We start from the raw sequence: 25,544 nt of genomic DNA, 5'->3' as shown, positions 1-25,544 counted from the left end.
ACGGGTCTCCTGCGGGAATATTGGTCCTTCTTCCTAGAAACCCTTCCTCTGCACTAAGCACCTTGTGCAATGGGGATGGCATCCTCAGCCATCTTCCCTCCTGTCTTCTCCCAGCTCCTGTCAAAAAGGACCTCTCCGGTTAGCGTTCTCTAGAACCTTCTCCCAATTCTACCATCCTGATTGACTGACACCAGAGCCTAAGCTGAACAACAAACCCCCTTATCTCAGCTCAAACCCAAACAGGCTGAAAGCAGAACAGACTGCTCTTACAGAACTGCTCAAATGAAAAACCTGAGCATAGCTGTAAAGATCTAAGCCAGGACATTACATATACATTCCCTGATAGTAAATGGAACTATTGAACTATTGATGGTTAGAATGAATTCTGGGTTGCTGGATCTGTGCAGCGGTAGCACTGATTATTGTACCACTATGCCACCCATTGGAGAAGTCTCACCTATTCTTTGACTAGCGATGTGCTGTGTCTCACCTCAAAGGACAGATGGAGCTTTGATTTAATTTTTCAGCCTATGGACGTCACTGCTGATGGAGTATCGCTCTGTCAGCACCGCATTATAATAGCTGACTAATGCATGATATCCACTTCCCGATGAGTTGAAGCCTCCTAAAGCTCCAGGTAGCATTTCGCCTTTCAAGTGTGTCATTAAACCAAGCCTTCATCTGGCCTCTCCACGGCACATAGAATGTTCCATGGCACTATTCAAAGAAAGGCAGGGAAACCCACCTTAAACTTCTGGCCCATACTTATCTGCTTCTGTTAATTGGTCGTTAACTTGTGACTTCATCTGAGATCTTGCTGTGCACCCATAAGCTGCCACACGTCCTACATTACAGCCTTGCACTTCTTTGACTGCAAATCATTTCGAGATGTCCCAAAATTATTTAAGATGCTGTGAAAATGTCAGTTTTTAAAATTGTGCATGATATTTAATAATTTAGGCAATTTCTTTGTTTTACAGAGAGGGTCCAGTAAATCTGAATGCAAGACCACATTGTTTTCCTGTCATTTTGAGCACTTTTGAATATAGCCTTTAATAAATGCACAATATGGAGATAAGAATGCAGAAGTGTGCTTTCAGTTTTATGACCTGCACTCTACCAGCAAGATCATTCATAATATTCAGAATTATGTTAGTTTTTTTGTTCATCTTTCAAAATCTAGGCATTGTTGGGCTTTAATTACCCATCTCTGGTTGCCTTTTGAGGAGGATGCAATGAGCTATCTCAGACTGCTGCAGTCCTTCTGATGAACGTTGGGGAGGGAATTCCAGTATTTGGGCCTGATAAAGACTGGTGTTATTATTGTAAGTTAGCTTGGAGTGCGACTTCAAGTGGAACCCACAGAAGGTGATATTCCCATGTGCATGCTGCTCTTGTTTTTCTCAGTGGTAGAAGTCACGGGTCAGGATTACAGCTTCACTTCCAATAACTGATGCATAAAAAGAACTGAACACTTCGTTTTATTCACTTTAACTGTTATCTTTCTCAGCTGCATGTTCTGCATAATTCATAGGATTCTGAGCCATCAATTGTAAAAATAGTGACAACAGCAATGGACTAAATAGTTGAAGGACAATGAATTGTAAAGCAAATAAATATGATATACTTTCTGAAAGCACAGTCTCTTTCATGACCACAAACATAAACAAATAAATAGGGGTCATTAGATGTCTGTATCTTTTCCTCTGTTTTTAATATCAACTGTGAGTGCTTCAGGGCTGATTACTGTTACATCTCTCTGGAAATACTCTGCCAATCTGAAAAGTAACACATTTCTAATCTATTGCCAGTCCTTTAACAAAACTCTGATAATGTAATACCATTGATTGTGGGAATCAATATCTTATATCTGTCCCCACAGATCCTCAACGTGATTCCTTTCTCCATTCGTCCCTCGCCACTGAGCTCCCTCCTGGCACTGATCCCTGCAAGCTGTACAAGTGCTATACCTACTCCTACATTTCCTTCCTCACCACCATTTAGGCCCCAAACACCCCGACAGGGTGAAGCGACACTCCAACGACAAGTCTGTCAGGTTATGCAGTGGTCCCATTGTGGCCTCATCTACATCGGTGAGACCTAACATAGGCCGGGGTACTGCTTCATCGAGCATCTTCCCTCCATCTGCCTCCTCCCATACCCACACCGAGATGTTGGACCATGGCCTCTTCTACTGCCATAATGAGGCCACTGGAGGAGCATGTTTCATCTAGGCAGCCTCGAAATTGACAGCATGAATGTCCATTTAGCTAACTTCCAGTAGTTTTTCCTCCCTCCCCCTTCTCAGTTTTTCCATTCCCCATTCTGGCTCCTCTCTTACCTCTTCTCTTCTTCTCACCTGCCCATCAACTTCTTCTGGCGCCTTTCCTCCTTCCCTTTCTCTCATGGTCCACTCTCTTCACCTATCAGATTCCTTCCTCTTCAGCCCTTTACCTCTTCTACCTGTCACATCCCAGCTCCTCACTTCATTCATCCCGCCCTCACCCACTCACCTAGTCCAGATTGTTCTCCTTCCCCAACTTCTCCTGCTGAAGGCCCTTGGCCGGAAACGTTGACCGTTTATTCCTCTCTTGAGGTGATGCCCATCCTGCCGAGTCCCTGCAGCAGTATGTGTATGCTGCCCTGGATTCCCAGCACCTCTTGTGTCTTATGTACAAACATTTTATTTGTGGTATCAAATCAAATAACTTTGGAGAATCCAAATATAAAATATTTATTCTCTCCCAGTTCTTACTCAAATAATTGTATCTTCAAAAAACAATCAGTGATCAAATGTAACTTTCTTTGACACATTAACTCAGCCTCATGGTCTTGTGATTAGAAAATAACATTGAGGTGCTCCAGGGGCGCGGTTGGCAGCTCGTCCCAGTACTCCTAGCAGCCAGCGCTACTTATTGTTCTTGTTTTAAAAAGTATCTGTGGAATAATGGTGAGATGTTCAAGTTCATTTATTGGTATATTTTAGCCCGGGTTATACAGTTGTTTGCGTGTGTGTTTGTGTGCCACCCTGACTGTAACTGGGGGTGGGCAATAAACACCCACCCCACCTGTATGTGACTGAGTGGGTTCTCACCGAGTGATGGCGCTCTGTCTGTTATTGCGGTCGTCGCTATAGAACTGGCAACTGGGATAAGCAAGCTCTTCTCGTCTGTCTTCACAGACTGAATGCTCGCCACATTGGTCAGGAGTGGATTAGAAAATGACAGCAAGTTTGAAGAGTTATGCCATCAGATGCAGCACCATAAGGCCCGGGGAATAAATCGAGGGACCGAGCAGTATGCCTCCCCTGCACCAGGCTCCTGTAGACTGGACAAGGGGTGGAATTCCATTGAGACAGCGGTGCACCTTGCCCTGGAGCTGGAGGGGGATGCCCTGCGGGCCCTTGTAGCAGTGCTGGGACGGCGTTCTGAGCAGAGGCCACTGGAGGAAGCCGTGAGAGAAGGCCTGGGCAGCAGCTCTCCGTCTATGCGCTTGACAAGGCTGCCCCCAGTTCCCTCTCGCGGCCCAGGAAGAGCTTCCCCTCCATGCCTTTGTAAAGGTGTTTTCACCAGAGCGCCTTCGGCAGCGCATACGCCTGACACCACCGTCATTGCTGGGCGAGGCGATGGCAGAGGCAGGGAGGGCAGAGGCAATTTTAGCCCCCCCCCGAGGTGCTTCAGCATCGCCCCACACGCTGTGAGCCCAGGCTTGTGTCGCCGAGGTGGAGGAGGAAACTGACGAGGAGGAGCCCGTGAGACAGGTCTGACCAGTGCTGCACCGATCCTGCCGAAGGCCACGGTGAAATCTCTGCCACCATTTGGCCCGGGACTGTCCCACACTAGCATTACGCTACGGCCCAGCACAGCCATTGGGAAGTGCAGAGTAGGCGGCGTCCCCCAAAACCTCCAGCAGAACCCTCCATTTTCACCTCTCTGGGTGGGCCATTTGGGTGACGAGCAAGGCTTATGTATGGTCTGTATGGCGGAGGGCATCAGGTGCTGTGCATTGGTGGACACGGGGCCAACCATCACCATCATCTGTCCGGGTATCCTGCCCAACATGGGCCAACCATCCCCATCTGGGCAGACCAGCTGGCTACGGTCACCGGCGACTGTGCGCTGATGTGAGGGAAGAGGTGGCTGTGCATCGCAGTGGGGAAAAGATACAGTGGGACGCGAGGTATTGCGGGCTGACATCCGGGATTCCTTCATCATTGGCGTGGACCTGCTGTCCTGCTGGGGGCCCATGTGGATGTGCCGGGGGTTACGCTCTACCTTGGCACTGAAGCTCCAGGAAGCGGACCAGGCGGGCACAGCGACAGCCACCACCTGTCTCACAGCTGCCGGACGCACTGCAACACACCCTGCAGCGGCCCAGTGCAACACAGCGGGGCCAGGCGGCAAGCGGTGGTGCCAGTGCTTCAGGTGGCAGCCGGTGATGAGGTAGACCTCCCCACCATTGGCCACAGAGGCTGCGCAACGAGCAGGGGAGTGGTCCCGTGCTGCCATGGGTGAGGCAATGGCTGAGAGTCGGGGGCAACGGCCGGTGTGGTCAGAGGTCTCTGCCCTGGATCCAGAGACCAAAGCCCTATACCCTCAGTAGGGCACACTGGAGGTGTGCAACATGTGGCAATTTTCCATTGGTGACAAACATCTACTGCAGATGGAGGGCTCCGTGCCATGGTGCTGCGGTCAGTGTACAGACTGGACGGGGCCAGCCATTTTGGAGTCACAAGGATGTTGGGCAAGCTGTGCAGATGCTTCTATTGGCCTGCTTACGGGCAGGACGTGGAGCCGTTCATGACATTGCAGAGACACTTGCAGATCCCAGAAAGGGCCGGGCAGCCAGTCCGGAGCGCTAATGCAGCAGTACCTGGTGGGGGCCCCAGTATGGGTCTATTGCCCCACCTGGAAGAAGGGACTATCCCCCAGGCTTGGAAGCCACTGGAAGCGGAGAGGAGAGGCGGTGAAATGCATCTCTGATGGGGCACACCAGGTGCAATAGCCTGAGTGGCAGAAAGCAGTTGTGCTGCACCCAGACCGGCTGGCAATGTATCAGCCCTATGCCACCACTGACCCAGCGGGTCTGAAGGAAAGAAATATCACTCTGTGTGTCCTGCCTCTTGCCTCACCAAGCAGTGCCTTCCACGGGGGTCTCCAGAAACTCCCTAGTACCCCAGACGGCGGCATCAGTCACCAGTGAGACTTTTGGATTTTGTTTTGGACTCAGGGGTTGACGGGCTGAGCCATCACGTGGGAGCAATGTGGTGCTCTGGGGGTGTGGTCAACAGCTCACGCCAGCATCCCTCACAGCCAGTTCTACTTATTGTTCTTGTTTTAAAATGCATCCGTGGAATTATGGTGAGATTTTCAAGGTCACTTATTGTTACATTATAGCTTGGGTTATACAGTTGTTCACCCTGTTTGTGTGTCACCCTCACCGTAACCGGAGTGGGTAATAATCACCTCCCCCAGTCTGTATGTGACTGTGGATTCTCACCGGCCGATGGCGCTCTGTCTGTTATTGTGCTTGTCACAATAGAACCGGCAGTTATAAACAAGCTCTTCTCACAATCATCATGGACCAAATGCTCGCTACAATATTATCATTACCCGCTTGATGGACTTCTGCTATTGCAAGCCACAGATATCAGCTAGGTGGGTTAAGTTCCCTTCTTTTACTCTCCCTCTTACATTTTGATGTTACATTGGCTATATTACACTGGAGCTTTGAAAGATGGATTCAATTGAATTAAGGCACTCCACAGTTTTGAAATCTACAGAATACATTATTAAATCATTTTTAATTACATCCCAACTGCTTTATGCAATGGAAAAAAAATCAAACTTGAGTTAAATGATTATCCTCCACCCACTTATTTCAGATTAAGAGCCACTTATACTGCCACCTATTGGACAATATTTACTGATTGCTATGCCAGATTATCATTTTGACTTCCTTGCCCAGTTATATTAGTTAATTTGTTACTTAGGAATATGAATCTACTTATAATTCTCAGATCCAGCTACTTGTTTGACATTTAAAGATCTCACAGTATTATATTGAGGAGAGAAGGGAGTTTGTGTCCAATATTCTTTCCAGAGTGAACCAAACAAATTAAGTGATAGCTGATCAAATCAGTGTTCATGAGACCTTACTATATGCAAAAAAGCTGCTAAGTTTATCTTTGTATAAAATCATTGACTGCATTTCAAAGGAATTAATTGTCTGTGATCATCTTTAGAATGTTTCCACAAGATGTTACACTGAATAATTCTGAATGCATTTCCTTTCATGTATTTTATATTTTAAATTAGAATTTAAGCTTGCACAGCTGAACTGCTGACAATTCTGAATGCCATGATGATGAGCTTTCCATTTGAAGCAAATGTGTGAAAGCCACTATCCTAGTTGATCATTTTTCAAATTGATTACTTTGTAACTAGAATTCATAAAATGGCAATTATTTCACTCTTTCCACTTCTATTGTCTTTTCCTTTTTAAAATCTATTAAAATGCCAGGTACTTTGCTTCAGTGAAGTACACTGATGTTTTGGATACTAAACCAAAAGGTTAACCAGCAACAACTTCCAATTGTATGTGTTAACATAGTGAAACATTTCTAAGGCATTTTATTGTGACTGGGTGAAAAAGATACCAATCCAAGAGTAAACAAAAATAAGTGGAGAGATTTTTCACTCAATCATTTCATTGGTGATTGTGCTATCTTGCTCTGCCTGGATAATCAAGGTTGAAGATTCAAGTCACATGTACATAGAAACATACAGTGCAATGCATCAATTGTTTTACAACCAACCCACCCAAGGGTGTGCTGGAGCTTCACCACGCATTCCAGTAGCAACCTAGTATGCCCACAATACTGGGCAGAGCAAAACAGAACACAACAAGCAACAAACAACAAAAGCAAAGCCCTTCATCACCCCCCCCACACCCACACACATGCACAGTCCTTTAGCCCCAGAGCAGGCTAAAGGACACAGTCGACACAGACTTAGGCCCCTCGAGACATCACGATTCAACCTCCCCACCGGACTCGCAGAGATTTGCCATGCTTCCTCCGAAAATCAGTTACAACATTTAATAAATTGCTTCATTGTAATGTACTGTAGTTCATGGTAAAGCTGTCAAAGGTGTTTTATAAATGTGAGCCCTGTTCCATTTTCAGGCTTCCTACCTAAAGGCCTCCAAGACCTCAGTCAGTTAATGCATGGAATCATAGACATGTTCTTAGTTCAATGTAATCATCCACAAAGAAACAGATTACAGAATTCATTAGTCTTGTACCTCATCCCCAAAATGTTTTATGACATGTTTACTGTGTTGAGATTACCTCAGTTAAAATGCATCATTAGTTAGAATGCAAAGGCCTGCTTTGCTCAAATCACTTGCTTGAAAATTGACACTGTAGGACTCAAAGGAGAAACGGCTTCACACAACCACCACTTGCAACTGAGAATTATACCTGTTTGACATCACAATATGCAAGGAATGAAACAATTTACGAGTAAATTGGGATGACTTTTGTTCACCCTGCCTGCATGCAGTCTGAAAGGTGTAATCCAAAGCAATTGTAGGTTGTCTTCAGAGAGAGACACAAAAGACCCAAAATGCTGGAATATTTAACATTGCACAAGATGCTGGAGGAACTCAGCAGGTCAGGCAGCAGCTAAGGAAAGAAATGGACAATCAACGTTTCAGGTTGAGACTTTTCATCTGATGAAGTTTTGATCCAAAAGTTTGACTGACCATTTGCCTCCATAGATACTGACTGATTTGCTGAGTTATTTCAGTATCTTCTGTGTCTTTTGATAGATTTAATCTGATTAGAATGTAATTAACACTGGATCTAATTACACAAAGTAACAAATGCTCTGGTTATTAGTGGGTCATAATAGAGGTCCCAATTAGAGAGAGTGTGATATGGGATCTCCATTTGGGGAATGACACAGGGCAAGAGACAGAAGTATGCGTAGGATAACACGTTGGACCTAATGATCATAACTCTATTAGTTGCAAGACAATTATGGAGAAGGAAAAGGTCTGGTCCTCGGGTTGTGATTCGAAATTGGAGAAAGGCCAATTCTGATGGCATTAGAAAGGATCTGGCAAGAATGGATTGGGACAGTTTGTTTTCTTGCAAATGTGTACTTGGTAAACGTGAGGTCTTCAAATGCAAAGTTTTGAGAGTACAGAGTTTGCACATTAATGTCAGGATAAAAGGCAAGGCAAACGTGTTTTGGGAACCTTGGTTTTCAAGAGATTTTGAGGCCCTGCTTAAGAAGAAGAAGGAGGTGTATAGCAAGTGTAGGCAGATAGGAACCAATGAGGTACTTGAGGAGTATAAGAAATGCAAGAGAACACTTAAGAACGAAATCATGAGGGCAAAAATAAGACATGAGTTTGCTCTAGCAAACAAGGTGAAGGAGAATCCCAAGGGCTTCTACTGATACATTAAGAACAAGAGGATAGCAAGGGACAAAATTGAGTCCTCTGGAAGATCAGAGTGGCAATCTACAGTATACATGGGGCGAAAATAGTGGGGAGAGATCTTAAATGGATTTTTTGCTTCTGACATGGACACAGATTTTATAGAAATGAGGCAAAACTGTGGTGAGGTCATAGACTGTGTAAAGATTACAGAGGAGGTGGTGTTTGCTGTCCTGAGGCAAATTAGGGTGGATAAATCCCCAGCACCTGACAAGGTGCTCCTTCAGACCCTGTGGGAGGTAAGTGCAGAAATTACAGGGGACCTAGCAGAGATATTTAAATCATTCTTAGCAACAGGTGAAGTACCGAAGGATTGGCGAGTAGCCAATGTTGTTCAGCTGTTTAAGAAAAGCTCTAAAAATAAACCAGGAAACTATAGGCTGGCGAGCTTGACACCAGTAGTGAGGAAGTTACTGGAAGGTATTCCAAGGGACAAGATATGTAAGTATGTCTACAGACTGGACCTGAGTAGGGATAGATAACTTGCTATGTGCATGGTAAGTCATGGCTAACCAACCTTATAGGCTTGAAGTGAGGTCTGGACTAAAATAGGCTGAAAAATAGCAGATGGAATTTAATACAGACAAATGTGTGGTGTTACACTTTGGGAGCACAAACCAGGGCAGGACTTAGACAGAGAACTTACTGAAGCATACAGTAGAAAAGAGGGATCTGGGAATACAGATCCGTAATTCTTTGAAATTGGCGTCACAGTTAGGTGGGGTCATAAAGAGAGCTTTTGGCTTATTGGCTTTCATAACAAAGTACTGATACAGGAGTTGGGATGTTATGAAGAAATTGTATACTGTACTGAAGAAATTGCATACTTTGTTATTGAGGCCAAATTTGGGGTGTTGTTTGCAGTTCTCATCACCTATCTCTAGGGCAGCTATTAAGATTGAAATAGTGCACAGAAAATTTACAAGGAATATGCAGGGACTTGAGGACCTGAGTTATAGGGAAAGCTTGAATAGGTTCGGGCTTAATTCCCAAGAGCATAGGAGAATGAGGGAATATTTGATAGCAGTATAGAAAATTATGAGGGGTATAGATAGAGTAAATGCAAGTAGGCCTTTAACCATTGAGGCTGGGTAAGACTAGAACTAGAGGTCATGGGATAAGAGTGAAAGCTGAATTGCTTAAGGGGAACATGAGGGGGATCTTCACTCAAAGGGTGGTGCAAGTGTGGAACGAGCTGCTAATGGGTAGATGCAAGTTCAATCTTAACAGTTAAGAGAGATTTGGATAGGTGTATGAATGAACAGGGTACGAAGGCTATGATCCAGGTGCAGGTCAATTGGGCTAGTCAGAAGAACAGTTCAGTAAGAACTAGAAGGGCCGAGGAGCCTGTTTCTGTGCTGCAGTGCTCTATGACTCTATAAATAAAAGTAGTACTTTTAACCAGGTGACTGTTGAATATTGTTTTTTATTGTTAAGGTGCACTATGTATTCACCCTGGTAATGCTAAAATAGCTGTCTGTGCATTTAAGAGAAAGCGGTGATATCATTATACACGTGTGAAGTAGAAAGAAACGTTGTGAGGCTCTAGAAAGAATGGCGAAGTCTGGTTGTATGGTGAGGAAAGGTGAATAATATTTGACAATATTCTTCTAAATTCATTTATACTTGATTGTAAATCTAGAATATCAGTAATTTGACATGTTTTACATGTGAATGGTTTAGATTTTCGCGAATAAGGTATCAGTGCTGGATAGCGTGGATGTGCAAAGTTCCTTATTGGCCTGGTAAGTTAGTCTTTTAGTAATTTAAACTCCACAACAATATATTGTTAGAGATTTTATAAAAGTTTATTTTTGTCTTTCTTTATTGTTTCATCACCAAATGTGAATGTAACAGAGTAATGTGAATGGGTTAATCTCTGTTTACGTTGGGTGAACGAGCAGAACTCGTTTCAGGGCCTAGCCTGCATGTGCTTGGAAGTTAAGCACGTGTGTACCAAAGTGAGTATGCTTCTTAGTTAAGATGAGATGTATATATTTATATTTTTGATGTTGTGTATAAGGTACAGGGTTGTCAGGATTCAGATATTGTTTGAATTGTTCTATTTTAGAATTGCCACTACCGTATTGGTCTTGTATATTTTGTTTTATATATTTTCATACATAACAAGGGTGTGTACCGGAATTAAGCTGAAATTGTAACAGTGGGAACTGTGTTTTTTTAAAAATCCATTTTGTCATTTTTATTTTATCTGCATTAAAACAGATAAAGGAATTAAAGACCCAAAAAAGTATTGTCCTTAGTGTGTACTTTTCCCCAGGCTACATATTTAATACATTCACGAGACACAAATTTTGTCATGAATTCTCTCTTCTCCATTCATCGTAGATGTTAACATAGACACTGTGCTTTCTGTACAACCTAAAATATGCCCATGCTCTGAACTTGCCCATTTCTGATAAAATATTATTTAACTTCAGCTTCAATTCAGTCAGCTCTCTACAGATGCTCGCTGAACTGTTAAGTATTTGCACCAAAATAGTAAAAACAATATGAGTTTTAAACAGTTTTCTTTCAATCCTTTTATTTGCTTATTTGGCACAGTTCTTGCTGTGATATACATTAAATCACATCATTATACAAGGATGTAGGAATTGTCACTTATTGAGTTCTGAAAAGCCTGTGATTAAAAATTCAGTCTGATGTTAATCAGGGGAATAATTGACAGCAATTATGCAAATTGTCTACTTTCAACTTTTGTACCAATTAGTCATAAGATTTATCTCATTCACTAACTTGTGATTTCTTCCAGATATTTTCTTGATCCTAAAGCATTTTGATAGTAGTGATGAGGAGTGGCTGTGTCCACTTATGGGAAAATCTAGAATTAGGGGTCACTGCTTAAAAATAACTTCCAAGAGGACTACAGCCATGTTGTTGAGTTTGGAGGCTTGTGTGCCTCAATGACCCTGAGAGCTATGTTGACTGGGCTTTATGCTTTGGCTCTTGGTAGGGCAACCAATGTCAGACAGATGAATGGGTAGAGGCCAGAATGAGAGTGGTCCATTGGTCCTCCGGGTTCGTGGGTTCAGCTCAGGGCTAACAACTCTGACTGGCAAACCGTCAGAGATGAAGGACCTTCATTGCTGCCTTAAATGCCAGTGGCATATTAGGCAGTAAGTAAGTAAGAAAGTTAAAAACAAGGGTCTGATTACTTGCACCAGTGAAGAGATTAATTTCTTTTCTCTCTGAGGATTATAAGTGATTGGAATTCTTTTCCTCAAAGGGCAGTGAGAGCAGTAGCTTTGACTATTTTTAAGACAGAGGCAGACAGATTGTTGATAAGCAGGGAGTGAAGAGGCGTCTATGGGTAGTCATTATTAAACTGAGATCAGCTATGATTTCTTTGAATGGTGGAACAGGCTTGAGCGGGCTAATGGCTATGGCTGCTCCTAATTCACATGTATCAACTGAGACAATACGTATGACAGGCATACAGGGTGGCTAATAGTTTGACAATGTAACAAAACACAAACCTTTCTTATATTTAAAACAAAATCAGAAAAGCCTGGAGAACAGAACTGGTCAAACAGCATCATTAACAGGTCAGATCTGATAAAGGTCTTTGTCCAGAAAAGTTCACTGGTTTCTGTTTCCTTGACTGGCTGAATTCTTCCAACATTTTTGCTTCAGATCTCAGCACCTCCTGCTTTATTTGCTTTCCTTTCCAACATTTACATTGATTGTTTGATTGGTATTATAATGTTAATCATAGAAAATATGGCCTGCTCTGCCATTCAATACAATCATGGCAAATCTTGTATCTCATACCATATTCTTGTCCACTCCCTATCTTCTTAAACACCTCTTCTCTCCCTGCTTATCAACAATCTGCCTACCTCTGTCTTACAAATATTCAAAAGCGCTGCTTTCATCGCTGTCTAGAAATCTGCATTGAACCTGTTTAATAGTCTTGGCCTCCAGTACCTTCTGCAGCAAGGAGCTTTTCAGGTTCACCACCTTCTGGTTCCTTAAAGGTTATAGGTGGGAGTGGTAACGGGGACAAGCTCCTACTACCTATTAAACACTCTGACAATCAAGTCCAGCTCTTGGCCTTCACGTGTGGCTTAGCTACTAAGCCCAGAAGAACTAACAGGAGAGGGGGCAAAGATGGGTTACTGGAGCCTTAACATCAGTCGCTCCGGGCAGATGGGGCTCATCAGCCGTGGTTGGCAGCTCATCTGGGAGAAGGAAAACTCTGATCTCAAACCTCTGTTGCCTCGCTGCTATACCCACTCACGGGGAAGTCTTCGGGACTAAACTCCGAGGGAACGATCCGGAGCATGAGTCCCTGAGGCAGTCTTACATTGAGTTCAGTGCTGGCTGGGAACTCCTGCAATGCTCCTGGTACCAAACTGTATGGGTCTCTGCTGTTTCTTTGTGCTCCTCAGATGTGTGGAGAGGGGGAGCTTGCTACATGGGCAACAGCTTGCTCTCCATATCGTACTGCCCAGGCTTGCGTACAGCTAGGATGGAATATTCATGGTCAACTCTGACCGAGAGAGGCCCTCACCTCACCTGACCTCCTGAGTGGAGAAACTCCTAAATATCTTGACCAGTTATCTTGAGATGATAACCTTTAACCCAAACCTCCAGCATGGAGAAAAATGTTCCTCCTGTCTAGCCTGTCAAACCTTGTTAGAATGTTGTAGGCTTCAATAAAATAGCTTCCTACTTTTCTGGAATACAAGTCTAGTTGACTCAATCTCTCCTTGAAGGACAATCCAGCTAACCCTGGCATCAGTCTGGTGAACCCTTGCTGCACTCCCTCCAAGACAAATGTGTATCCTTTCATGGTTGGGGAGACCAAAATTGCACATAACACACCAGGAATACAAAGTCCCTGTATGACTGTAGTAAAAATAGCAAAGGTTTTCCAATGTTACATTGTCCACTTAGGTTCGTTAGATAATAATTTCACACTAATCTAAGGTAGACAGTTATATCATGTCACTGAAGACCTTGCTATACTGTGGATGGTTGTCTGTCGCTAATGCATTCCTCAGGCGCTGCCAGAACAGGGGCTGGGCATGGGGGTTACAGGGCCACACCAGGACAGAGTTCGGACACAGTCGCTTTCTCAGCCTGACATACTTGGAGCGTTGCAAGACCTTCTCCAGGAAAACCAAAATGATCACATCGACCTTCTCATCCAGCAGCCGCTGGTAAGCCATGTAGAAAGCACTTCTAAAGCTCCCACTGCTCACGTAACAGCTGGTGAGGACAAAAATGGTCTTTCTGCTCTGATGGATGCTCTGCGACAGATTGTCCATGACATGTTTACCTGGCACCCAATCCCGTTCTTCCAAGCAGAGAGTGAATTGCCGCTCTCCCTGCTCTTCCAAATTAGTTATCAACTCATTTAGGACCCAGTCCGCCACCTCGTTGTCATGGGTGTCATAAGCAACGAATGCCCCGTAGGCTGTCTTGTCATTGGGAATACGCCGGTAGCCCTTGAACTTGGCCAGGCAGAAGTGGTAGCTGTACCAGACGTCCCAGCTGAACAGGTGGCCGGCAATGGAGGTCACGAGCAGCAAGAAGGTGGTCAGGGATGAGAAGGAGTAGAGAGAAATGCTGAGATAGTCCAGCTCACAGGAGTGCAGGTCGACTGTAACCACAGCATGGTCAAGATGGGCTTTAGGGGAGGCGCAGGTGACATCAGTAGCTAGGCGGGGGATATGGACCGTGGTGTGGTTGATCCACCAGACAAACCAGGCGGCATCACAGGTACAGAGGAAGTGGTTACCGTTCAGCAGCAGCTCCCGGAGGTGTATGACAGCGCTGTCCGGGATACTGGACTTCTGGATGGTCTTCAGGTTGTTGTAGCTCAGATCCAGGTGCTGCAGGGAAGTAACACCCTGGAGGAAGTCCTTTGTCAGCTTGGAGATCTGGTTGCGGGTGAGGTTGAAGATTCGGAGAGTGCGGGTGCAGTTGGACAGTTTCCGAGGTACGGTGCTCAATTGGTTATTCCCAAGATCCAGCAGTTCTATCTGGCTCAACAGATGAAGCCTGCCCCAGTTGAAGCTCCGCAGTTCATTATCACTCAACACCAACTCCTTAAGGACATGGGGCAAGTGATCGAAGACTCCGGGTGGGACAAATTTCAGTCTGTTCTCTGAGAGATCGAGGCGGCTCAAGTTGGAGAGGTTCTTGAAGAACCCAATGTACATGTCATTACCATCACTCCACATGTAATTCAACTGGTTTCTTCGGAACTCCAGCTCCTTCAGGGACTCGCTCATCAGCTGAGGGTCAGTCGATGAGTAGATATCATTCTTGTTCAAAATGAGTTTTGAGAGGTTACCCAGGTTGTGGATGAAGTTTAAATGGTGAGTTAAGCCTTCCATTTGGAAATAGTGGTTGTTGTTGCTGAGGTCCAACACTTCCAGCTCCTGCAGTTCCTGGAGGGCTGACTTATGGAGGAGGTCAATGCGGTTGTTGGAGAGGTCCAGGTATCGCAGGTGAGGAAGGTGAAAGAACTCGGAACCATTGAGTGCCTGGCTGAGAGCATTGCCTGAGAGATTCAGGCACATAATGAAGGACAGGTTCTTGAACTGTTCCTTGGCGATGTAGAAGATGTTGTTCCTGCTTAAGTCCAAAGTGGAGAAGTGGTGGCTGCATTCACTTTGTGTGATTGGTGGCAGGTAGTAATATGCCTTGTTTTTGGACTTGCAGCTCCGTGCGAACTCATCATAGCGAAAGTATCGCAACTGGTCTGAGGATCCGTAAAACAACCCAACTTCTTGTTGCAAGTGGCTGGTCAGCCCACAGGAGCCACCTACTGACTCAGTGGAAGAGGGTGAGATCTTGTTCTCCGAGAGGTTGATGACCTGCAAGTTGTGGAAATGGGTGAAGATCTGGAGATCAGCCACTTTGATGAAGTTAGTCCCCAGGTCCAAGAGCTTGAGCTCGCTGAGTCCGTGTAGTGGGTTGAGGTTCTCGCTTGTCAGATCCTTGAATACGTAGCCCCGTAACTTCAGGCTCTGCAGGGACTTGAGATGTGAAAAGTTGGTGGACAAGTTCATATACTTGGGGTACACTGACAGCTGGTAGTTGAAGGACAGATCTATCTCCTTCAGACTATTGAGGTGTTTTAAGAATGAGGCAGTAGCCATTTCCTTCACCAAAAAATTCTGAGAGAGGTCCAACATCATGAGGTTGGTGGTGTATTTGAACCAAGAGCTGCGCACGGTTGTCAGTGAGTTACTGTGGAGGCGCAGGATTCTTAGCTTTCGCAGTGCATCAAAAGCATTGTGAGGGATATCAATATATCCTGGAGGAGGGCAGGACTGGCAAGGGAATGGAGCGTTGTAACAGCGGGGACAGTTCCCGCTCAAGTCCAGGATTTCCAACTCGACCAAGTTGGCAAAGTCTGTCTCGTTGATATGCCAGATCACGTTGTTGTACAAGATGAGCTGCCGTAAGCTTTGAGGCAAATGTTGGGGGACATGAGTCAAGTTGTTGTCTTTGAGCGACAGGATAGCAAGGTGGCTCAGGTTGTAGAAGGTGTCCTGCTCAATCCAATATGTAGTGTTACAAGGGTTGCGGTAGTAGCAGTTTTGGCCAAGATAGATGCTCTCGAGGTTGGTCAGCTTTGAAAAGTTTGCCCTGCCCAGAGAGAAGATGCTGTTGGCTTCCAGGCTGAGTAAGGTGAGGGTTTGAGGCAGCCCTTGTGGTATGCCAGACAATTGGTTACCATCCAGGTACAATGATCTCAATGCTGGCAAAGAAGAGAATGCATTTTTCATTACTAGTGGGGGCTTGGTGCACACCCGGTCTTTGGGTCCAAGTCTGACGGGCACACAGTTACACCTGAGGTCAATCTCCATTAAGTGGTTCAGCCCAGAGAAGGAGAACGGGAGCACCTTGGAGATGCTGTTGATAGTCAATGTGATGTTAGTGGAGTTGAAGGGGAAGCCAGTCGGGACATGGTGCAGCTGCCGGTTGCTGCAGTCCACAAGGACTTCGGAGCCCACTTGCCCCACATCACACGGGAGGCTTTTGGGAAACCACTGGCCCAAATTCAAAACTGGGGTCCACAGGAAGATGATGTAAATCAGCACGAGAGACCATCTGGTTAATGCGACCTGCAACGGAAAGAACAAAGGGTAGCTGAAGCAACCATTTGTGAAGCGTTTGGAGGACCTTGCTTTAGCGGTTGTCACCCCTCGTCACCTGGATCTACAAATCTATCACCTACCAGCTTTGCTCCACTCCTTTTACTCATCTCATTACACGGGCTGCCTCCCCTCTGTTTTTCTGCTCAGATGGAGGATATCATTCCTCAAAAAAAACTATCACAAACAAGAGAAAATCTGCAGATGCTGGAAATCCCAGCAACACACACAAAATGCTGAAGGAACTCAGCAGGCCAGGCAGCATCTATGCAAAAGAGTATAGTCAATGTTTCGGGTTGAAACCCTTCACCAGGTCTGGAGAAAATAAGGTGAGGAGTCAGAGTAAGAAAGAGGGGGAGGGGAGAGAGAAACACAAGGTGATAGGTGAAACCGGGAGGGGAGGGGTGAAGTAAAGAGCCGGGAATTTGACTGGTGAAAGAGATTCAGGGCTGGAGAAGGGGGAAGCTGATAGGAGAGGACAGAAGGCCATGGAAGAAAGAAAAGGGGGTGGAGCAGTGGAGGGAGGTGATAGGCAGATAAGGAGATAAAGTGAGAGAGGGAAAAAGGGAATGGGGAACAGTGAAGGGGAGGGGGCATTACCAGAATTTTGAGGAATCGATGTTCATGGCATCAAATTGGAAGCTACCCAGATAGAATATAAAGTGTTACTCCTCCAACCTGAGTATAGCCTTATCACGACAGTAGAGGAGGCGATGGACGGACATGTTGTAAAAAATGGGAAGTGGAATTAAAATGAATGGCCACTGAGAGACTCAATTTACATTGGTTCTCACTGATATACAGGAGGCCACACTGGGAGCACTGGACACAGTATATGACCCCAATAGGTTGGCAGGTGTAGTGTCGTGTCACCTGGAAGGGCTGTTTGAAGCCCTGAATGGTAATGAGGGAGGAGGTGTAGGGGCAGGTATAGCAATTGTTCCACTTGCAAGGATAAGTGCTAGGTGTGAGATCAGTGGGGAGGGAAGAATGGACAAGGGAGTCACATAGGGAGCAATCCCTGTAGAAAGCAGAAGGCGGGGTGGGGGGAGGGAAAGATGTGCTCGGTGGTGGGATCCCCTTGGAGATGTTGGAAGTTACGGAGAATTAGGTGCTGGTCGCAGAGGCTGGTGGGGTGGTAGGTGAGGACAAGGGGAACCCTAATCCTGGTGGAGTTGCGGGAGGATGTACGCAAAATGGAAGAGATGCAATTGAGGGCAGTGTTGATGGTGGAGGAAGGAAAGCCCCTTTCTTTGAAGAAGGAGGACATATTGCATTTGAGGGCAGCTCAACAAGAAGAAGATGTCCCCCTTTTTCAAAGAAAGGAGTTCCCTTCCTCCACCATCAACATTGCCCTCAACCTCATCTCTTCAATTTCACTCACATCTGCCCTCACCCCATACTCCCGCCACTCCACCAGGGAAAGGTTTCTTCTTGTCCTCACCTACCATCCCACCAGCCTCCGCATCCAACTTCTGCCATCTTCAACAGGATCCCCCCACCAAGCACATCTTTCTCTCCCCTCCACTTACAGCTTTCCCCAGGGATCGCTCCCTACGCGACTCCCATGTCCATTTGTTCCTCCCCACTGATCTCCCTCCTAGCACTTACCCTTGAATGCAGAACAACTGCTACACTTGACTCCACACCTCCTCCCTCACTACTATTCAGGGCCCCATATAGTCCTTCCAGGTGAGGCTATATTTCACCTATGAGTCTGTTGGGGTCATCTACTGTATCCGGTGCTCCTGTATATTGATGAGACCTGATGTAGATTGGGAGACTGCTTTGCTGAGCACCTACCCTCTGTCCTCCAGAAGAAATGGGATCTCCCAGTGGCCACCCATTTTAAGTCCACTTCTCATTCTCATTCCGACATGTCAGTCCATGGCCTCCTCTACTGTCGTGATGAGGCCACACTTGGGTTGGAGGAGCAGCACCTTATATTCTATCTAAGTAGCCTCCAAACTGATGGCATGAGATGAACATCGATTTCTTGAACTTCCAGTCATGCATCCAGCCCCCCTTCCACTTCACTATTCCCCATTCCCTTATCCCTCTCTCATCTTATCTATTTACCTGCCCATCACCTCCTTCTGGTGCTCCTTCCCTTTTTTCTTTCTTCCATGGCCTTCTGTCCTCTCCTATCAGACTCCCCCTTCTCCTGCCCTATTTCTCTTTCACCAGTCAACTTCCCTGCTCTTTACTTTATCCCCCACCACCTCCATGTTTTGCCTATCATTTTGTGTTTCTTCCACCCCTCCCCCCACCTTCTAACTCTGAATCCTCACCTTTTTTTCTCCAGTCCTGATGAAGGTTCTCAGCCCGAAACGTCAACTGTTTACTCTTTTCCTTAGATGCTGCCTGACCTGCTGAGTTGCTCCAGCACTTTGTGTGTGTTGCCTATAAAACCTACATCCCTTTGTATATGTTGCCTAACTGAGTTCCTCTAGCATCTTGTTTGTTCCTCCAAATTTCTGCATCAGCGGTCCGTTGTATCCATAGAAACAGGCCCTCCCAAAACGTGCATCCACACTCATCTTACTCCATTTTTTCAGAAAAAAAATCTTGCTGCACTCCCATTAATTCCCTTCAAATTCTATTGCCCCCTCCTCATGACAGGCCAAAACCCTCTCCGCCATTGAGGCCATCTTCAAAAGGCAGTGCCCATCACTAAGGCCCTCACCCACCATCAATGCCATGCCCTCTTCTTCTTACTAACATCGGAGAGGATGCACAGGAGCCTGAAGAGACACACTCAATATTTTAGGAACAGTTTCTTCCCCTCGGACATCAGCTTTCTGAATGGTACCTGAACCCATTGTGATGAAAAAACCAAGTTATCAGAAGATTGATGCTGATGATATACATTAATGACTTGGATGAGGGAATTAAATGCAGCATCTCCAAGTTTGCGGATGACACGAAGCTGGATGGCAGTGTTAGCTGTGAGGAGGATGCTAAGAGGTTGCAGGGTGACTTGGATAGGTTGGGTGAGTGGGCAAATTCATGGCAGATGCAATTTAATGTGGATAAATGTGAAGTTATCCACTTTGGTGGCAAAAATAGGAAAACAGATTATTATCTGAATGGTGGCCGTTTAGGAAAAGGGGAGGTGCAACGAGACCTGGGTGTCATTATACACCAGTCATTGAAAGTGGGCATGCAGGTACAGCAGGTGGTGAAAAAGGCGAATGGTATGCTGGCATTTATAGCGAGAGGATTCGAGTACAGGAGCAGGGAGGTACTACTGCAGTTGTACAAAGCCTTGGTGAGACCACACCTGGAGTATTGTGTGCAGTTTTGGTCCCCTAATCTGAGGAAAGACATCCTTGCCATAGAGGGAGTACAAAGAAGGTTCACCAGATTGATTCCTGGGATGGCAGGACTTTCATATGAAGAAAGACTGGATGAACTGGGCTTGTACTCGTTGGAATTTAGAAGATTGAGGGGGGATCTGATTGAAACGTATAAAATCCTAAAGGGATTGGACAGGCTAGACGCAGGAAGATTGTTCCCGATGTTGGGGAAGTCCAGAACGAGGGGCCACAGTTTGAGGATAAAGGGGAAGCCTTTTAGGACCGAGATTAGGAAAAACTTCTTCACACAGAGAGTGGTGAATCTGTGGAATTCTCTGCCACAGGAAACAGTTGAGGCCAGTTCATTGGCTATATTTAAGAGGGAGTTAGATATGGCCCTTGTGGCTATGGGGGTCAGGGGGTATGGAGGGAAGGCTGGGGCGGGGTTCTGAGTTGGATGATCAGCCATGATCATAATAAGTGGCGATGCAGGCTCGAAGGGCCGAATAGCCCACTCCTGCACCTATTTTCTATGTTTCTATGTTTCTATGAGAGAGATAAGGGAGACAAATGGAGAAACGTTCAAAATGTTAATGAGAGAGGAGAGAGATAACAAAAAGAGACACTAGTCAGAGTATTGACAGACCGATTGCTTTGAACCTGAACTGTTTGAAGTTTGATGGACAGGCGATACCCCAGTAGGGGGATAAAAAGAACAGGTTTGCTAAGGCACAACAGACACCACGAGTTCGCGAGATAACGAGACCCTGGAAGTGCGGTGTGCCCCCACAAGTTGGCGGCAGTTTGAAGGTCTGGTCGCGGGAACCAACCATAGACGCACAGGGTGAAAAGGGTATGATCGGTGGGAACCTGGTGTGTGTGTCCGCCCTTGCCTGGGTGCGGGGTTCACCGCGGAAGAACGGTCATATCCGGAACAGAGGGGTCACAGTCGGTGACCACAGAAGACATAAAAGGGTCCGCCCGAAACCACCTGTGAACATCAAAGGTGTGCTGAATCAAATTTGCATTCTCTTTCTCTCTCCAACTGCACAACAGCGATTACTGAGAACTGTACTAAGCTGAACTGAACTCTGCGTCATTTGAGACTGATCATTTTACCCCTAGACTGCGATAGAGCTTGGTTGATCCTATTACCCTAGTTCTGTGTACATGTGTGTGTTATCATTGCTAACCTGTTGCATTTATATCCTTACTATTAGAGTACTGGGTTACTTATTTCTTTAATAAAACTTTATTAGTTTCCAGTAATCCAGACTCCAACTAGTGGTCCATTTCTGCTGGTTTGGCAACCCAGTTACGGGGTACATGACACCATTAATACCAACTTGATAGTCCTTTTATTAAACACTATCTATTTATGTTTATAATTTATGGTAATTTTATGCCTTTGAACCACAAAACAACAGTCTGTCAGTGATAATAAATCTGATTTTGAAAGAAGCCAGCCAGACCTTTGAGTCTAAGCCAGTTTTCAGAACAATCACGCTAATCCCACCCATGCACTAATTTTCCTGTAATCTACCCTCTCTCTCTCTCTCAGATTTCCTGCCTCCCAGTTTACTGTAGTCAGTTAGACAATAGACCATAAGACATAGGAGCAGAATGAGGCCAGCTGGCCCATCGAGTCTGCTCCGCCATTCAATCATGGCTGATCCTTTCTGCTATCTCTTCCTCAACCCCAGCTCCCGGCCTTCTCCCCATAACCTTTGATGCCATGTCCAATCAAAAACCTGTCAATCTCTGTCTTAAATACACCCAATGACCTGACCTCCACAGCTGCATGTGGCAACAAATTCCACAAATTCACCACCCTTTGGCTAAAGAAATTTCTCCACAACTCTGTTTTGAAAGGGCGCCCCTCTATCCTAAGACTGTGCCCTCTTGTCCTAGTCTCTCCCACCATGAGAAACATCCTTACCACATCTACCCAGTCTAGGCCCTTCAACATTTGAAAGGTTTCAATGAGATTCCCCCCTCATCCTTCTCAATTCCAGCGAGTATAGACCCAGAGCCATCAAACGTTCCTCATATAACCCTTTCATTCCTGGTTTCATCCTTGTGAACCTCCTCTGGACCCTCTCCAATGCCAGCACATTTTTGCTAAGATAAGCACCCAAAACTGTTCAGAATACTCAAGGTGAGGCCTCACCAGTGCCTTATAAAGCCCCAGCATCACATCCCTGCTCTTGTATTCTAGACTTCTTAAAATGAATGCTAACATGGCATTTGCCTTCCTCACCACCAACTCAACCTGAAAGTTAACCTTCAGGGTGTTCTGCACAAGGACTCCCAAGTGTCTCTCTGCACCTCAGATTCCTGGATTTTCTCCATATTTAGAAAATAGTCCGCACTTTTATTTCGGCTACCAAAGTGCATGACCATGCATTTTCCAACATTGTATTTCATTTGCCACTCTCTTGCCCATTCTCCTAATCTGTCTAAGTCTTTCTGCATCCTACCTGTTTCCTCAACACTACCTGTCCCTCCACCAATCCTCGTGTCATCTGTGAACTTGGCGACAAAGCCAACTATTCCATCATCTAAATCATTTATATACAGCATAAAAAGGAGTGGTCCCAACACCGACCCCTGCGGAACACCACCAGTCACTGGCAGCCAACCAGAAAAGGATCCTTTTATTCCTACTCGCTGCATCCTACCAATCGGCCAATGCTCTAACCACGTTAGTAACTTTCCTGTAATACCACAGGCTCTTAATTTGGTAAGCAGCCTCATGTGTGGCACCTTGTCAAAGGTCTTCTGAAAGTCCAAATATACAACATCCACTGCATCCCCCTTATCCATCCTACTTCAAAGAATTCCATCAGGTTTGTCAGGCAGGATTTTCCCTAAAGAAAACCATGCTGACCTTGTACTATCTTGTCCTGTGTCACCAAGTACTCCATCACCTCATCCTTAACAATTGACTCTAACATCTTTCCGACCACTGAGGTCAGGCTAACTGGTCTATAATTTCCTTTCTGCTCCCTTCCTCCTTTCTTAAAGAGTGGAGTAACATTTGCAATTTTCCAGTCCTCTGGCACCTTGCCAGAGTCCAATGATTTTTAAAAGGTCACCTCTGATGCCACCATAATCTCCAATGCTACCTCTTTCAGAACCCTCTGATCCGGGTGACATACGTACCTTTAGGTCTTTCAGCTCTTTAAGTACCTTCTCTCTTGTAACAGTAACTGCACCCACTTCTCTTCCTTCACATGCTACAGTATCAGACATACTGCTAGTGTCTTCCACAGTGAAGACTGATGCAAAATACTCATTTAGTTCGTCAGCCATCTCCTTGTCCCTGTTATTATTTCTCTTGCCTCATTTTTTAGTGGTGCTATACCCACTCTTATTTTGCTTTTATTTTTAACATATTTGAAAAAAAACTTTTACTATCCACTTTGATATTACTTGCTTGCTTACTTTCTTATTTTATCTTTTCCCTTCTCTTGATTTTTTTAGTTGCTCTCTGTAGGTTTTTAAAAACTTCCTAATCCTCTATCTTCCCTCTAAAGTTTGCTTTGTTGTATGCCTTTTTTTTGCTTTTCCAATAACTTTGACTTCCCCTGTCAGCCGTGGTTGTACTATTTTACCATTTGAGAATTTCTTCATTTTTGGAATACACATGTCCTGTACCTTCCTCATTTTTCCTAGAAATGCACGCCATTGCTGCTCTGCTGACATCCCTGCCAGCAGCTCTTTCCAAGTTACTTTGGCCAGCTCTTCTCTCATACCACTGCAATTTCCCTTACTCCACTGAAATACTGCTACATTAGACTTTACTTTCTCCCTATCAAATTTCAAGTTGAACGCAATCATATTGTGATCACTGGTTCCAAGGGGTTCTTTTACCTTGAGCTCTCTAATCGCCTCCGGTTCATTACATAACACCCAATCCAGTATAGCTGATCCCCTAGTAGGCTCAACGATAAACTGCTCTAAAAAGCTATCTCTTAGGCATTCAGCAAACTCACTCTTTTGAGATCCATTACCAACCTGATTTTCCCAATCGATCTGAATGTTAAAATCTCTCATGACTACTATAACATTGCGCTTTTGACTCGCCTCTTCTATTTCCTATTGTAACCTGTGGTCCACCTCCCAGCCACTGTTGGGAGGCCTGTATATAACTGCCATCAGGGTCCTTTTACCCTTGCAGTTCCTTAAATCAACCCGCTAGGATTCAACATCTTCTGATCCTATGTCACATCTTTCTACTGATTTGATGCCATTCTTTGCCAGAAGAGCCACACCACCCCCTCTGCCGACCTTCCTATCCTTCTGATATAAAGAGTAACCTTGGACATTCAGCTCCCAACTACAACTGTCCTTCAGCCACGATTCAGTGATGGCCACAACATCATACCTGGCAATCTGTAATATTGCAACAAGATCATCCACTACCTGCATTTAGATACAACACACTGAGTACTGTATTTGCTGTCCTTTCTCACTCTGCATCCCTAATGATTTGATACTCAGCCTGTTGGCTGCAACTAAGTCCCATCACCTGCCTGTCCTTCCTGACACTCTGACTGCACGCTATCTTTACGTTTTAACTATTCATCGTTTCCTGAGTCCCTACACTCCGGTTCCCACCCCCAGCCAAGTTAGTTTAAACACTCACCAACAGCTCTAACAAACCTGCCCGCGAGGATATTGGTCCCACTTAACCTACCACCAAGCATGTCTCTGGGATGTGGGATGAGACTGATGTATTCACAGGGAGAACACCTGAACTCTGCAAAGACAGCACTCAAGCTCAGGACTGATGCTGGATTGCTGGAATGCTACAGCAGCAGCATTGACTGCCACCCCACTTTGCCATACCATCAATGGTGGGATGTGAGAAGGAACCTGAGCACCCAGAGGAAACCCATGCAGCCACGTTGGAGAACGTGCAAACTCCGCCTGTGTAGAACTGGGGATCAGGATTGAACTGTGGAGCTGCCAGTTCTGCCAGCTGCATTACTGTAAGTTTTCTCATAATGGTTTGTTATTGACAGTAGGAGAATCAAATGAATGAGTCACATAATCTGCTGCAGTATTGGGGAAGTATCACTGACATTTTTGCCTGCCTGAGACAGTTGGGCCTCATTGCAGGATAGTTAAGAGTCAGCCTCTGGAGTCACTCACAGACCAGACTGTCAGGAAGACTGGTTTACTTCACCAGAGGACATTCACAAGCCAGATGCTATTTTATAATAACCTGATAGATTTAAAGCTGCCATTACGCATATTGGCACTTAATGGCTCTGGGCCTGTATACTCAGTGGAATTCAGAAGAATGAGGAGGGATCTCATTGAAACCTATCGAATATTGAAAGGCCTAGATAGAGCAGATGTGGAGAGCATGTTTCTTGTCGGAGGAGTCTAAGACCAGAGGAGGACACAGCCTCAGAATAGAGGGGTGTCCATTTAGAATAAAGATTAGGAGGAATTTGGTTGTTGGGTGTCATCATTGGGTATATTTAAGGCAGAGATAGATAGGTACTTGATTAGCCAGGGCATCAAAGGGTAGGGGAGTGGGGATGACTGGAAGAATTGGATCAGCCCATGATTGAGTGGCGGAACA

At 45.3% G+C, this 25,544-nt stretch overlaps 1 protein-coding gene across 2 annotated transcripts in view; it reads right to left on the bottom strand.

The window, feature by feature from the left end:
• Nucleotides 1–11,047: 11,047 nt before the first annotated feature.
• Nucleotides 11,048–25,544, bottom strand: part of tlr7 (toll-like receptor 7) — a 52,823-nt gene continuing 38,326 nt past the window's right edge. For both annotated transcript variants that reach the window (XM_072260653.1, XM_072260654.1), the window contains one exon: nucleotides 11,048–16,616. In XM_072260653.1, coding sequence (XP_072116754.1) covers nucleotides 13,470–16,616 — 3,147 coding nt within the window. In that variant the 3' untranslated portion in view covers nucleotides 11,048–13,469. The remainder of the gene's footprint in view (nucleotides 16,617–25,544) is intronic.

The sequence above is a fragment of the Mobula birostris genome, chromosome 6 (genome assembly GCF_030028105.1).
Source record: "Mobula birostris isolate sMobBir1 chromosome 6, sMobBir1.hap1, whole genome shotgun sequence".
Taxonomy (NCBI): Eukaryota; Metazoa; Chordata; class Chondrichthyes; order Myliobatiformes; family Myliobatidae; genus Mobula; species Mobula birostris.
This window is presented reverse-complemented; position numbering and strand designations above follow the sequence as displayed.